We start from the raw sequence: 16,936 nt of genomic DNA, 5'->3' as shown, positions 1-16,936 counted from the left end.
CTTACAGTACAAATACTTGCACATGACAGAACAGAGCTCAGCATAACAAAAAAACGCTACAATTCACTTCTGTAACTGTAGAGCTTTACATACAATGAAAATGAAAACTGCCATCCAGTAATACCCCACTAGTCTAAATTAGAGTTTTGTATAAAGCTGGAGGGAGGCTAGCATGGGATTACCCACAATTACCACATTATATCTTGTTTCCCACCCTAACAGGCAGTAACACGTTTCACTTAAGCTTAAAAATTGTAGTAAGCTCTATTAAAAGGTTTTTTAAAGACAACCAAGACATTAATTACTCATTACATATTTCTAGTAGTAACAGTAATCATATGTAACTATCACTTGACTTGAAGACTAAGGTTGTTCATAATATTGCCATTACTTTTTATGATGAAATCCCATTTTAAGAACAACGAAAAATTATTAAACAATGCAGAAGTTCAAATAAATTAAATAAAAACAAGGTATTCAGCTTCAAAAATGTGCAAGTCCTGCAAATCATTTAGTATAACTCAAAGAGCTAAATAAAGGACTTCGCAAACATCACCACAAAAGAAAAAATAAAAAAAATTAAAAACACAAGTAAAACTTGGTTCAATGCAAAGGTCAATTTAAAAAAAAAAAAAATATAAAAACATAAAAACAGAGGGCAGCAAGAAGAATTGCTTCTAAAACTTCACAAATTCTCAGGATTAGAGATACTGTTACTTTGCAACAGTCACTAAATCTGCATCCATGAGAAGCCTGTCTCAATTAGCAGGAACATAGTAAAAACATAGAAGAGCCAGATCCAAGTGCAGTACATGATGCTCTGGTATCCCATGGTGGATACAGGGCTACTGAACCTCTGCATTTCACCATCTTGTTATTTGCTATGGGATTAAGCAAATGAAAATTTCCACCTTCTTTTACTATGTGATAAATGCAGATAAAACTACTCTGCAAGATCACACAGACCTTTTTCTAAGCACTTCCTAAGTATGGGGTTAATATTCAAGTAAGAAACTTACAGGCTTTTTGGTTTCTATCATTAAGAGGGATGGAGGCTTCTCATTAGATGGTTGGCTTGGTTGATTTTTTTGATCTGAAAATCGTGACGAAGGCTTATAGATTTTACCCCGTTTTTCATCTGTTTCATGCTCCTCTGAAATTAAAGGCAAATTAAAAAACAAATTATTTTAACTAATACCACACAATACTGTTTATTAGAAAGAACGCTTCTGTTCTTTAGTTTTGTTCATTCAACTCAATATGTTATTTCATTTTTTAGAAGTGACAATACAAATGTTCCATAATTTAACATCTTTGAACATGAAGAAAAACTAAAAATATCAGGTATTTTGAAACAAAGCATTTTTCCTCTGAAATTTAAAAGACAAATCATGCCACTAAGTACTAAGTCAAATCATAAAAGTAGATTTTAGCACCAAGTCTCTTTTGCTGCTTTTAACGCAACATATTAATTTTAAAATGTAATTCAAAGCCAATCCTAATCTTTACTGAAAGCCAAATGACCCACTGCCACCCACAAAAAAAGGTTAGCTATACCTTTAGATGCATTAACGATTCCTCCTCTTACAAATGTTTTCACTTTATTACCATCACCTCCTTCAAAGGCAGCAAGGAATTCTTCATAAATTTCTGCAGCAGCCTTCTCATCCTCCTACATAGCAAATGTTAATCTATTTACTATCATTACAGAACAACCTTCACTAGACAGCTATTCTTAAATTAGCTATGTGACATTCCTTTTCTAGAGTTCATGCTACAAACTGCATCAAATAAGTTTCAGCTTTAGACAGAAGAATTCAGATTTCTGAGAAATGTGGGAAGAACGCAGCTTGTAACATGTAAAACAAACAAGGCCTGTATGCTCAAATATGACTGTTCATTCACATTCAAAAAATGTCTAATAGGAAAGATAATGTGAAAGACCAGTACTGTGAGACTGGAGCTTTGTTGACCTAAGCATCAAAGAACAGCACATACGACATCTTACCTGTTACGATCAACCCACGTGACTGAAGGGGATTAACAACAGGATCACCTTCATGCATCTCTCAGAGAATAAAGTTAATTCAATGAGGGACTGAGGCACTAAATTTACCACTACCATGTTTCTTTGGGCTAGTACTTCTTCCCAACAACTTAGCAAGAGATATCCCACTGAAATAGAGTTGTGTGTGTTAAGTTCAAAGGCCAAAATCTTCAAACTTCTACCTATCAACTATAAGCTACATATTTCCTAAAATTAGGATGCTCCTGAGTATCCTAAAATTCAATATCAATTTTAATGTTGCTATTAATTCCAAGAGAAGCCATTAAACAAAAATACGTTTTACAGAATAACAAGGATGCATATGGAAAGAATTTCAGAGATAATAGATACTTTAATTACTGAAATCCAATGATAATAAGGCAAACAACAGAAAATAACATAAGGTGATGGCTGTCTTTATTTTGAGCAATACAACAACCAACGGACTGCCATAATTCAGAATTTCCGGATGCCCAAGAACTTGATTTTTCACACAGAAGAGAAAAAGAAGCAATCCTCTCTCAATCTTAATGCCATGGGTGCCAAGAACAAATTAAACATGTAAAATACAACTCACTTTCATTCTTAGACAGTTACAATTATTGGAATAATGCAATTCCGTGATAAAGCGCATTGTAATCTAAAAGCAAACATTTCAGTTCTGCATACAAAACAGAATTTTCATTATATACCATTACCTTCTTTTTTAATTCTTCTTGTTCCTTTTTGCTCAGAGTCCGTTTGGCAGCACTCATTTTGCCAATACTGAATGCTTTAAGCTTGCTTTCCATTAGAGGCTGCAAAAGGTGTAAGAAAACAAACATTAGACTTCTTACAAAACAACTAAAATATTGTTACTCTTTACCTTGGTCTAGACCAGAAACTGTTTGCCTCAAGTGACTTAACCTGAACAAAATAAAGAAAAGGCTTCCTGTAAGCCAGAGGGCCTGCATGAATGAACAAGGAGCTCCTGGACAAATTCAAACACAACAAGGAAGCCTGCAGAGGGTGGGAGCAAGGACAGGTTGCCTGGGAGGAATACAGAGAAATTGTCGAAGCAGTCAGGGATCAGGTTAGGAAAGCTAAAGCTCTGATAAAATTAAATGTGGACATGGACACCAAGGGCAACAAGAAAAGCTTCTAGAGGTATGGTGGTGATAACAGGAAAACGAGGGAAACAGTTGGCCCCCTCCAGAAAGAAACAGGAGACAGGGTTACCCAGGATATGGAGAAGGCTGAGGTACTCAATGACTTCTGTGCCTCAGCCTTCACTGGCAAGTGCTCTACCCACACCACCCAAGTTGCAGAAGGCAAAAGCAGGGATTGAGAAAATGAAGAACCACCCACTGTAGAAGATCAGGTTTGAGACCACCTAAGGAACATGAAGGTGCACAAGTCTAGGGGACCTGATGAGATGCATCCACAGGTCCTGAGAGACCTGGCAGATGAAGTTGCTAAGCCGCTGTCCATCATATTTGAGAAGCAATGGCAGCCCGGTGAAGTTTCTGCTGATGGGAAAAGGGGAAACACAACCCGCAGTTTTGAAAAGCAAAATAAAGAAGCCCCCAGGAACGACAGGTCAGTCAGTCTCATCCCTGTACCCAGCAAGATCACGGAGCAGATCCTCCTGGAAACCATACTAAAGCACGTTGAAAATAAGGAGGTGACTGGTGACAGCCAACATGGCTTCATTAAGGGCAAATCGCGCCTGACAAATTTGGGGGCATTCTACAATGGGCTTACAGCATTGGTGCATAAGGCAAGAGCAGTTAATGTCATCTACCTGGACTTTTGCAAAACATTTAACACTGTCCCATAAAACATTTTTGTCTCTAAACTGGACCACTCAGTGGATAAAGAACTGGCTGTATGGTCTCAGTCAATGAGTTGTGGTCAACAGCTCAATGTCCAAGCGGAGACCAGTGATGAGTGCTGTTCCTCAGGGGTCAGTAATGGAACTGCTGTTGTTTTACATCTTTGTTGGACAGTCGGATTGAGCTCACCCTCAGCAAGTTTGCTGACAACACCAAGCTGTGTGGTATGGTCAACACAATGGAGGGAAGGGGGATGCCATCCAGAGGAACACTGACAGCCTTGGGGAGGTGGGCCTGGGCAAACCTCATGAAGTTAAACAAGGCCAAGTGCAAGGTCCTGCACCTGGGCTGGGGCAATCTCAAGTACAAATACAGGCTGGGTAGAGAATGGATGAAGAGCAGCCCTGAGGAGAAGGACGTGGTTGGAAAGAAGCTCAACATGACCCAGCAATATGCGCTTGCAGCCCAGAAAGCCAACCATATTCCAGGTTGCATAAAAAGAAGCGTGGCCACGGGAGGTGATTCTGCCCCCCTGCCCTGGTGAAACCCCTCCTGGAGTGGTGCATCCAGCTCTGGGGCCCCCAACGTAAGAGGGACATGGACCTGCTGGAATGAGTCCAAAGGAGGCCACAAACATGATCTGGAGCACCTCTCCTCTGAAGACAGGCTGAGAGAGTTGAGGTTGTTCAGCCTGGAGAAGAGAAGGTTCCAGGTTCCAGGGAGACCTTACAGCAGCCTACTGTACCTACAGGGGACCTACATGAAAGCTGGGAGCGGGAAGCGGGGGGAGGGGCATGTAGTGATAGGACGAGTGGTAATGGCTGTAAACTGAAAGAGGGGAAATTTAGATTAGATACAGGGAATAAATCCTTCACACTGAGGGTGGTGAGGCATTGGAACAGATTGCCCAGAGAAGTTGTGGGTGCTCCATCCCCGGAAGCATCCAAGATCAGGTTGGATGGGGCTTTGAGCAACCTGGTCTAGAAGAAGATGTCCCTGCCTGTGGCAGGGGAGTTAGAACTAGATGATCTTTAAGGTCCCTTCCAACCAAATGATTCTGTGATTCTACTTCTCTGTGAACTTACCATTATCTAACAGAACCAAAAAAATTAAATCCATGTTTTTTTTAAAAACAAATCATACTTGGTTTAATGAGAAAGCTTTTAATAAGTTATTCAAACACAGCTGAAATCTGAAGGGTACTTGTTTTAAGAGCCTGGAGATCTTACTGCTACACAACACACACTTCCTAAACCTTTGGAAATACATGCTTTGCACTACAGTTCCTTTTGATCACTGCAGTTTCAAGACGAAAAAACAAAATGTTCTATAAGCTCTTTTGACTGTTTGGCCAGAAGAATGTTTGTGCACAGTTGAACAGGTGTAACTGAAGAACAAAATGGATGCTAAATTTCAATTGTACTTCAAGGTTAAATACAGTATTTTTCCCTGAGGAAGAAAATGTGTTCTTGAGGTATAAATAAAACAAAAAGATCTCACATTTAGCTCCTAGATTCTTTCTATTTTAGGTAACCTAACCTTCATTCCTCCCTTCTTCAAACCCTGATGAAGGAAGGACTTCACATAACAGTCATTTCTTGAGAATATGGAATTGGAATTCTTAAAATTCTATTTAGGTAGTTGACAGACAGTAAAACATAAAGAAGACAGCAGGATGAAGACCACATTCTGAAGACATGAGCAATGGTAAGGAAAGGAAAGCAAAGACAAGAAACTCATCTGGGAACTCCTAGCTTAACACAGTAATTCATAAAGAATCAGACCATGAAAATAAAGCCCCCAAAGACCAAAACATAAGCTATTAGCCTTTATCTTCAAAATATTTTGGATGCTCTTACAAAGGGCACAGTGGTGCTTAAAACTATCGCTTTTGCAATGACAGTTCTTAAAAAAAAATAAAAATCAGCTCAATTTGGCAAAATATCAAGACAAATAAGGTGAACAACTTAACTGTCCTATTATTAAAAAAATTCAGATGCCAACTGCAAAAAGAGTTTCCTCTAGCAGCAATTTTCTTTGTAAAGGGTTTTATTTCTAGTATCAGCTTCATATTCAAAATTTTTTACATACAAAAAAGCACTGTGAAAAACAACTGTTTGAAATACCTTCAGTTTATAATCCTTGTTTAGTATCACAAATAACCTCTTACATCTGTGCCATGCATATGACCAAAACAGCTCGTATTTCTTTGAAAAATGTTCCCTACTTCATCATAAAAAAGGAAAACTATCAGTTACAAATGAATACAGCATTGTCTGTGGAGTTATCTGTTTTACGGCACTATGTTTGTCAGTATCAGCTGCTGTGACAGGGTTATCAGGAGCTTTTCATGCATATGTGTGTTTTTAAAGTTAATAAAATCCAGTTTTTCCTGTTGTCTGAAAGACAATTTATATTTCAGCATGACAAACAATATATAATCTTAGCAAAACGTGGGCATATTGCTATGGCACAGCAATGCAGACAAAACAAACACCACACTCCTACCCAAGGCTTATCATGTCATCAGGAAATAATATCTCACAGTAGCGTTACAGGATACCTGCAGATCAGCCACATGAATATATGTATTCTAGTGACACAAGGGAAGCAGCTGTAAGATAACAAGACTTCTAGCACTAAGTTCTCCTCAGTTTAGAAAGGGTCTCAGGAAAAATAAACAAACAAACACACACACACGTTTGAAGTGGCTGGAGCAATATAAAGTTAATAGAACTGAACTAATTTATGCCTGTCAGTTACATTCCAGTAGGCAATTATAACATTATTATTAACTACATGTAGCTTCATAGAACTCCTAGCAACAGAGCTATAAAAAACTTGAAGGCCTTCCTCCTTCAAAAGATGGAAAAGAATACAGTGAAAAGGACAAGCGACAAGGGTAAAGCAAATGACAGAAGCAAAGAGAGAACATTTAGCTGAGTAATGAAATGACTGTATGAAAGCAAACTCCTATTAAACATAATGCTGTATTGACTATAAGAAGGCACAAAGTACTGAAGTCCCAGTTCCATGAACAACACAAAATATTCAAAAGAAATTTAAGAGTAATTTTTCCAAATTGTAGCAAGTAAAGTAAATCAATAAAAGGACCTACCCATTTGTTAAAAGCTTCTGCTATCATAACTTGAATAATGTTATCTTACAAGCAATTTAACAGCTGCTAATGGACTTCTTCATATACAAAAATCAAATTGAAATCTTGAAGAAAATCAAAACCACAGAATGAATTGTCTGGTATTAACACTATTTGGCTCTTGCTGCCTGTTTTCATTTTAGCTCAGAATATGTGGACCGTCAAGCAACGTACCAACCACATGACCACACAAAGGTCTCCTCAGTGGGAGGTAAAAAAAAAACCAACTAAGTAATTATTTTACCTCTTGCTTTAAGGATATTCTATTAGAAACAAATACAAAGGATGAAATTAGGGCCGCACTATCTCATTTTTGAGAAGCCAACTGCAGACAAAAAGACACTTTAATATTCAGTGACTCTTGTGATAATCACCTTGTAGTTTCAACTGTTTCTTAGTCTAAGAGACAAACATATACAGAGTCCTTACAGCTTCTTGCTGTTCCAGTATCTATTATGAATGCAATATCATGCAGTAGAGCTTCCTACAGTTGTGGTGGTTTGAAAGATTCAAGGAAAATTTTTAAACATGAAAATCAATGGTTCATTTACAAACACCTACAGATTAGATACCCAATACATCACTCTGCCTGCAGCAAGTAGTTTTCTTTAGAGAACAAGCGTATTTTGAGTTTGTGGGTTTGGCTGGATTTTTTTGCTTGGGTTTTTCTTTTGTTGTTTTTAAATATTTTGGACTTACATGTGCATCAGCAGATCCAGTGGTGTGTACTGCATCTGATGCTCTGACCTGAAGAGCGAATGAAGAGGAGGTAAGGCACAGAAAAAAGAAACAGTCAAATAACCTCTGTTTTTTTAATTCAGTTCTTCAAATGTGATTTTTATTTCAACTTCAACATCCAAATACACAAGGATACATGTAATGTATTTTAATGATATATCTGAACAGGGTCACAGCATGAACAATGTCAAAATAAGGCAAACAAGGGATTAAGGATAGACTGTTCTTGCCACCACTAAAAACATCTGAATTTCCACAGCTGGATTTTATAAACATGCCACTAACACCACTGCAAGCAAAAAATATTAAATTTGTCACACTGTATCTGCAGGAATTTTCATCAAAACCTGTTAAGGATCACATAAAGTGCTTGATAATATTTGCCTTACTATAAATTCATTTCCAAAACTGCTCTTAGTATGTTTTGCATAGGTGGAAGCTGGCCACCACAAGAACACTAATTGAAGTCCAATTTGTATGTACTAACTAACCTTATTACTTTAAACTGTAACTGAACTTTAACACATAAACCAATATATATAAAAATTTGGACAGGCTTCAAAAAAAAAAAAAAAAAACAAACAAAAACCAGGACTGAACACATTTTTAAATTATGTAATGCCCAAATTCCAGAAATCCTCACTGACATAACAGCTACTATTAAAGATACAACTATATGATGCATGATTCATATCTAAATTGAAATTTCATTCAAAATAAAACATTAGCATTAGCTGAAATCTGTCCATTAGTTACAGAACATTAGCATTTCTCCTTATTACAAGAATTTATAGCCTCCACCAGAAATAGTAATATAAGGTGCTCATCTTCAGTCTTCCAAAACAGACAAGCACCAAATGCTACTCTACAAGATAATTTACTAGACCTTGTTTTCATTTCACATAATAGTTTTTCATCAACTAAGATAGCAACGTTTATCTTTGGACAAGTATATTCCTATGTTTTGCAGTCAAATCAATTTGGAAAAAATGGTAGACAGCACTTCAAGAACCAGAACTAGGTCCACAAAGGCAAAGAGACACAAAGATACAACCCTTAAAAGGGACAAGCAAAAGACTCCTAAGAATATATGCTTGGGGTGTTCTTAAAAATGAGAAAGAGGGGAAAAAACAAACAGGGAAAAAAAAAATATGCCTTACTTACAAAGACCTCCCAAATCCACTTACCTGCAACACTATACAGCATTCACGAGGCACATCTTTGCATAGAAGTTAAAAGAAAGTTCAGTTCACGTGTACCAATACCAATTCATTAAAATACACGTGGAAGCAAATATCACTAGCATCTTTTACTAATACCACTTCCTGCAAATTTGTCCTCTGTATCTGGTGTTGGATTTTTTGTGATTCACAACTGCCTATGGCACTCAAATCTGTCACTCACAGCTTTACATACTGCAAAAATGTAGCCTAGGGAAACCTGCCCTCCCCCACAGAATTTATGGATGTACAGCACACCACACAGATAAAAGATAGATACTGTGCAAAAGCATTTCAGAGTTCAAAAACTACATTCTTCCTGCTGCCAGGTGCCACCCTGTGGCAATCAACATATCAGTTACAATTCCACCCTTAAAAAAAAAAAAAAAAAGAAAAAGCTGCCACAAAACAGACCTGCGGTTAAGAAGAAAAATCAAAAATCTCAAAGGTGGACTGATATAACACCATCCGCCTTAGCATACCGACAGAGTCAAGACCAGCACTGCCTGAGGGAAGGAGGCTGTTTGGCAACAGCAGAATGAAATGATTAATTCTCAATTCTTCATATCTTTTTAATTTACAGAGGTTTTGGAAAGCGACACCTTCCAACAGGGATGGGTGCTGAAGCTGCTTACAGGGAAGACAAAAAACAAGGCATCACATAGCGTAACAAACTGAACCAATGCTCAGTACAATGACACTTAAGACATAATATCCTGAGGAAGAACATAAAAAAGTAACAGACATTAAATTCGTTTCTCCAGCAACAGAGCAGATGATACTGCCTGGAAAGGCTTTCAAGGCATGGCGGCATGCAAGAGATTCTGCTGACTAAAAGCGGGAAAGCAGCCAGTGATCAAATATGTCTGCAGGTCCCTGAGCTCCCCAACCCACATTGCTGAGACGACAGCACTGTGGAGCAACCCATCCTGAGCTTTAGCCAATCAACAGAATTTCTGCTAAGGTACACTCTGAAAACTTCTAAGAGCAGTTTTGCCTTTCCGACCAACTTTATCGCACAGCAACGAGCAGCTTTGCAGAGCCACGTTATTACCCTTTTTAAACAGCCCTTACTTTTAAGGTCTTTTCATCTATAAATTTAGTTCATACCTTTGACACTGCTTCTGACCATCCAAGAAACTGCACCATGAAGCACAACATTAAATGATTCCTGACAAAATTACGCATCACTATCTGCCAGTTTCTAAATAGGAATTATTAAAAAAACTAATGCTCAAAGTACTGCACTTCACATCAATCTGCACTGCCTCGGCAAAAGGGGCAATTCTGTTACGATTCTGATTCCTTAATACCAGCCAAGTTGGCTCAGCACAATCACAGTGTCTTTCTAACATTCACAAAGAGGAGCACTTCGGAGGAGCTCACCTGTGTTGAAACCTGGAACATGATTATTTTCTCCTCATCATATTAAGCAGCTCAACTGAACTAACTTTTGAAAGAAACATCTGCAAAGCTCTGTCCTGCGCCTGATGATGTCTTAAGACATAAGGATAGCTCATTCATGCTCAAAACACTGACAGAAAAAATGCAATGGATCCATCTTTCAGTGATCATCAGCATAAACAATCTACAAATGTCCTCTTGTTCATAATTCACTGCCTCTACGACTCTGCGCGAAACCTATTTTTTTTTTCTAAACCAGATTATTTTCCAGCTGGATCACTTTCCCAATCTCTTTCACCTCAGAGGTCCCTCAAAGAATTGTGCCAGCACAACTGAAGTAGCAATGCAGGCTGTGGAAATGGCATTCCAGTAAAATATAGCCCTGTCAAACCACAGTCTTGGAAGTCAGGTCGCTCAAAGCTCCATTATTGAGTCTAGCCAAGTTTACTCAGTCTTTGAGAGGAGGGGGAAAAAAAAAAAAAAAAAAAATCACCAAAGGACTATACAAATTATTGAGATTTATGACAAATTCCTATCAGAAAGCCAAGGCAGAGAGCACATTCTGATGTTTGTATTTTCTTTTAGCTTCATGGCAACTTCCAAAGAAAACACAGAAGAGATGACTGCTCTCCCAGATCTTCCTTCCTGTCAGCAGCGCAAGTGCCCACAAATTCAGCTCTTCATAGTTTCTCCAAATTTAACAATCTCAGGGTAAAACTGACACAATGCCATTATTTCATAAGTATTTAAAATGTGCTGTATGACATAATCAAGTATCTTTGTTGTTTTACTAAACAGCATCATTTTTGTTTTTTAAAAAAGAGCAACAAAACCTGCCAATAAAATCCAGGAGATAATCCATGGCCTTCCAAATACTGAATGTTATTTTTACAACTGTAATGGCTACAAGTTAAACATAAATAAAAGCCCTTCCTTTGCAAAAAGCAATAGCTTCAGGGTAAAGTTTACAAGAAACTCTTGTGTAAAACACTCTTGCCCTGTTTCAACACCTTCCATTGATTCTGCTCCCATAGTGGGCAGCTGCTCACACTGAACTCGATCACTTTTCCCAATCTAACTGGTCACCCAGGAAAGACAGCAATGAGGAGGTTCAGCCAAACCAGTTCCCAATTCATAGCAGGCTCCCCCCACCCCAAATCATGCCAAATCAACTAAGGAGCAAAATGTTTGCGAGGAAAAAGTAGGTAAGGCTGGGACTGGTTTGTTCCAGCACTGATAACAAGGAAAAGCAAATGGAATCACAGCCTTAATTAAGATGCTAAAATGCAGCAAAAGCAGGGAGGTTTCCAGCCTAACTTGTCCTTTTTATTCTTCCATTCCCTATCAGACTCTCCAGAAAATAAATGCTTGCAACACCTCCAGATTATTCTATAGATAATCCACCTACTCTTTAAATTCACTGGAATAATGCATCATAATATTATTCACTATTTAAATAGACATCTTTGAAGGCATCAAAGTAAATGCAAACTTTTTTTTTTTTTTTTTTTTCAAAATACTTGCAAGGAATGCTATTCCATTATATCCTTAAATTCAGATGAACACGAGCTGCGAACATTTAACTTTGTACTGCTACAGAGGAAACAAGGAAGACATCTTCTATGTTTCAACAGACAGAGGAACATGCTTCAGCCTCTCCTCCTGGTCAGCAGCTGAACAATACAAGGAAAGCTAAAGATCACGAATTTCATGATCCTGCAGAATGCTACATCTAACTGGAGTTCACAACCTGTAGAGATTTTACATTGCTGCTCTTCATACACTTTAACTTACCAAGGAAAGTTGCCCATTCATAAGCAAGCAATCACTGTTTTTCAATATTTAATTAACACATAACTTACTCAAAAGTCTGAGAAATGCATGTAAGATTAAGAAATGCTTTAGAATGAAAAACGGGAAAGCTACAGCTTGGTCACAGTGGATAATCTCTTCTGCCACATCGTACCAAATTTCTACAGTATAATATGTAAGAGCAGTGGACATGCAATATAATCACTATTCTCAGAAGCTAAAATAAGAAAATGTCAGAGTCATCAAGCAACTAATATTTCATTACATCAGGATAATAACGGAATATCATCAGTATCTGCCATTTTAGAATCATACCCTACGCTGACCCCCAGTGCAGTCTTGAAGCAATCTCCACTTTCTCTTCCTCAATTTTGCCCTTCTTTCCTATTCAGATTTCTGGAAATCTCAACCATGTATCTCGCTATCCTAATCCTAATCTCAAAGTGACAAAGGAACAGATGATGCTTTTGCAACGTATTTCACATCGGAGACTCTCAATCTTATTCAGAAGCTGCCAGTATCATAAAAAGCAGCTACCACCACAGTGACACAGGCAATGGGTGCTCCTGGACCAGGGCCTGGATCACCTCCAACAAGTTTTCAAATAGTGAATCAGATTCTTCCCAGGAAGAAGGCTAGAAGCCAGGAAAGGCACATCTTGGAACTGCCACTGAAACATAACCTATGGAGCCTACAAGATATATTTGTTTTGCAAGTACAATTATTCTTACAACTTGCAAATACAATGCACCAAAACAAATTGAGCCTAAAACTTCCATTTTGATAAGTAAATGAATCTTAAATGATTAAAAAAATCAGAATTTTTTATATTTAACCTTAAAAATTGAGCAAAATGGTTATTTGCTTAGATTATTAAACCATAAACATTTTCATAAAGGCTCAACTAAAAATACACATTTTTATCCTTGCATTAATAAATTCATTACAAAAAATAAGAATATTACTTATTTCAGTGCTGCTATGCTATATTTTTCAGATGTATGCAGAAAGATGTATCTGTATGGATATACATTTCACAAACATTCATAAAATGGCAAAAAAAAAGACACCACATACACCCTGCCCCCCTCGAGAATGTTGATGTTGAAGGAAATAAATCCCAAGAGCCAGGCATGTCTTATTTTATTTCACTTTCCAGAAAAAACATTCTAATGGATCCAGGTACATACTATCATTATTTTCTTTGGTACATAAAATAATATTGACAATACGAAACAATACGAAGATCTAGAATGTAAATCAAGGGAAAAAGACTACTGGAAACACAGCATATACAGCCAGAGTAATGGGAACTGGAGCGGTGCGGGGCAACTGCACAAAGATGGCAAAACACAGAACCTCCTCACTAGGCCTCGACTAAGGTTTGACTTTACATTCTCTGGTAGTCCCACTGACTTCAGTGGGACGGATGACTTAGTGTGAAGAATTAAGTGTCTGCACATACCTCTGCAGAACTGAGAACTAGGACAGAAAACAATTATTATAAACTAATTATTATTGTATATTTAAAAAGTAATGTCATCAGTACAGAAACAGTAAGTGACCAAAAAAAAAAGTCTGTGATGTAACTGTGAAAAGAAAGAGACCACATCTGGGTTGATTTTGTGTACCATGTTATCGGTTGCAGTAATCGACAATTTAATTATTATCTTATGTCTAATTATTCTTGAAATCCCAAAATGTCTTATTCCCTGGAAAACATTCTCCATAAATTAAGACCTACTTTACTACTAAAGTATTCTGTCCAGCTCTTATTTGCAGCTCCAAGCCAAAGGCAAGATGCAAAAAAAACCCCAAAGTTTCCTGGCAGTACTTATAATAGACCATAAAATGGAAACAAAAATAAAACTCTCCTACTCTAATAACACCAACTGGGCAAACATGCAAAGGCTCTTGGTAACTACATTTCAGTTAGTTTCCTAACAGAAAAAACAAAAAAAACCAAAAAAACAAACAGGGAAAAAAAAAAAAACAAAAAAAACAAAACAGTTTTAGCTGAATACAAAAACGAGTTAAGATCATTAATCTATATAGCACTGGAAATTCCTGAGCCAAAACGTGGCTTCTCCCTTGACTGACTTACACACTCACACACAAAATCAAGTTTAAAAAGTTGGAAGATTTACTTCTGGCCTAGCACCTGCAACAAGGCTGAGCGAAAGCGAGTGCCATTTATGCTAACCCTCAATCGTCAGCTGCCGCTGGGTCCCCCAGACCACGTCTCACCTGCTCCGGGCGGGAGGTTTCCGAGCGGGGCAGCCCCGCGCTGCTCCCCCCGCAGCCACCGGCCCCCGCGCGGCCCTGAGAACTTCGCCCAGCTCCCACCCCAGCAGAGCTGGTACAGTGAAACGAGCGGAGAACACCACGACAGATTTTGTGAAATTGGTAATTTCATCGCAAATCAAAAGAAGTGACTCGGCCTCAAATTATCGTTTTCTTTCACACTCGCAGGCTGGAAAGGAACTCCACGCGGGCTCCAGCCCACGGGGCGATCAGGGCTCCCAGCACAGGAGAAATGAAACGCGCACGGGTAACACCTGGCCGTTAGCGAACCGTACCCACCCGACTCCGGTGATGTGCCGGTTGGAACAGGCCGGCCCGCGCTGCGTATCCAGCGCGCTCCGCCAGGACTCCGCTCCTCGTCCCCGCGGCCCACGGGCACGCCAGGAAGCCGCTGCCGCCAGCCCGGGACAGAGACGTGTCCAGGGCGGGCCCGGGGAGCGGGGATACCCCGGGAGGGGCCCGATCCCCCAAGGCCTTCCCCTTCCCGCCTCGCCACCCCCTCCCGGGGCCCGCAGTCACCCCGAGCAGAGACCAGGGACGGAGCAGGCCGCACCGCCCGCGCCTCGGCGCCTCGCCACTCCTAAGCCCCGCCACTCCCAAGCCCCGCCGCCGCGCCGGCGGGCAGCAACCACGTCCCCCGGCGGCGGAGCGGAGGGCCCCGGACCGCCCCGCGGAACGGCCTCACCTTCCCACTGGCTTTCTGCGACCCGCTGGGCGCCTTGTCCGCCATCTTGCCTCTCCCCTCGCTCAGCCCTAGCGGCGAGGAAGCGAGCGCCGATCCCACCGAGCCCGCGAGCGGAGGACGGAAAGCCGATGGCCGAGGCACCGATGGGGCGGCCTCTGCCGGGGCGGGGCGTGCGCCCGTGCCCGTGCCCGTGCCCGTGCCCGTGCCCGTGCCCGTGCCCTCTCCTCAGCGGAGCGGTGGGGGCAGCCCCGGGGACATCGGCTGCGCGGTCCCCCGCTTTGGCCGGGGCCTGCGTCCCTCCTGGGCCTCCTGCTCGCACATTAGCAGAATAAAACTCAAATGAAGTCGCTAGGCGACCCAAATCTGCCTGGCAACCAGCTGCGCTGAGGCGGGCAGCGGCGGGAACCCAGCGGCGGGAACCCGCGCCCACCCGACACCCGCACTCCCGGCCCGGGCCGTGAGGAGGCACCGCCGTCCGTGTGAGGGCCAGGCGGCCCCGCGAGAGAAACCCCGGCGCCAGGGGCCGGTGTTCGGCCGCAGTGCCTGTTTTCCTACAAGACGCTAGCAGGGGACAGCTGGGGACAGCTCAGGCTCACCACCAGTTAACCAGTTACAAGCTCTTCGCTGTCGGCAGAGGCGTGTGGCACTGGGAAGGCTGCGGGGTGGGTGTCCTGTGTGTGCTCGCCATGGGCCCAGAGTGTGTTCCAGGCGGGAAAGTCTCAGCCGGGATCGGGCTGGGCAGGACGGACAGAGCTGTGCAGCTGCCGGGTGCCGCGCCTCGGCCGTTCTGCACAGCTCTGTCCATTCCCACGGGCACCGAGCAGTGCATGGTCATGCAGTTTGGAGGCTTGCACCTGAACCTAGCAAAGTGAAATGGAAAGAACATTGTCTTAAACAACATCAAAATGTTCCATCAGGGAGAGAAACCCCAGGAATAAATAATGAAAAGGGCAGCACAGAGAATTCTCTGGTACTGGGTTTGGTAGCATACCACCACAGCCACTTTCTTTATTGACGTTATAACCAGAGGTCACATTACATTTATCACGGGTCTTGCATTCCTGCGCTTTTATGGATTTTCATCATAACATGGAAGATGCAGGGGTTGAGGTAATACTTGAGGTAAAGACAGCAGATACACAGAAAAGAATGAAAGCTTAAATCCACCAACTCCTGACACCTCCTGCCCTGTGAGCGACAGGAGGGAGCGGGGCCTATGCCAACAGCCACATTTTTAAGTGGAGGAGGAAGTGGGAGCTTCCAGAAGGGGCAAAAAGGAGGCAAAAAGCGAGTGAGAACGGCAGGGGCAAATGCAGAGGTCTGGGAGCTCAGAGAGGAGGGCAAAACCCTCAGGAAACCTGCACTCAGCTCTGCCGGGAGATGTGCTGACAGAGCGTGTGGCTCTGCCTGCAGCTGTCCTTAGGGGGACAGTCTAGCTGTCAGTGTTCACGGCCACTGTCACCGTGCGGCTCCTGACACTGGCTGTCACGTAGATCACGACAGGGCGGAGCAGGTTGGTCAGCGGAAGCAACGCCACAGCCGTGTGAAAACGAGCAGCCTGTCGGGAGCCGGAGCGAAGGAGAAACGTCTCCCTCAAAGCCAGAAAACGGGGATGAATCCGTGCGAGCAGCAGCGCGGACACGGATACAAGCCCTTGCGAGCACTTCCCGTTCCCGCGGCGCGGAGCGGCCCCCGCCGCGGGGCGGGGCGGCGCGGGAACGGCGCCGTGCGCGCGGGCTCCAGCAGGGGGCGGGC

General features: G+C 41.7%; 1 protein-coding gene across 5 annotated transcripts in view; it reads right to left on the bottom strand.

Moving 5' to 3' along the window:
- The window catches only part of U2SURP (U2 snRNP associated SURP domain containing), a 47,231-nt gene extending 31,897 nt beyond the window's left edge, over positions 1-15,334 (bottom strand). For 3 of the 5 annotated variants that reach the window (XM_080349308.1, XM_080349312.1, XM_080349309.1), the window contains exons 1-5: positions 15,182-15,334; positions 7,718-7,765; positions 2,746-2,844; positions 1,558-1,672; positions 1,020-1,153 (exon numbers count right to left, since the gene is read on the bottom strand). In XM_080349308.1, coding sequence (XP_080205434.1) covers positions 1,020-1,153; positions 1,558-1,672; positions 2,746-2,844; positions 7,718-7,765; positions 15,182-15,226 — 441 coding nt within the window. In that variant the 5' untranslated portion in view covers positions 15,227-15,334. The remainder of the gene's footprint in view (positions 1-1,019; positions 1,154-1,557; positions 1,673-2,745; positions 2,845-7,717; positions 7,766-15,181) is intronic. The other 2 variants (XM_080349310.1, XM_080349311.1) reach the window with 1 other exon arrangement.
- Positions 15,335-16,936: the final 1,602 nt, after the last annotated feature.

Source organism: Nesoenas mayeri (genome assembly GCF_963082525.1).
Source record: "Nesoenas mayeri genome assembly, chromosome: 9".
Classification (NCBI taxonomy): Eukaryota; Metazoa; Chordata; class Aves; order Columbiformes; family Columbidae; genus Nesoenas; species Nesoenas mayeri.
The sequence above is the reverse complement of the archived record's forward strand: the minus strand, read 5'-3'. Positions and strand labels throughout refer to the sequence as shown.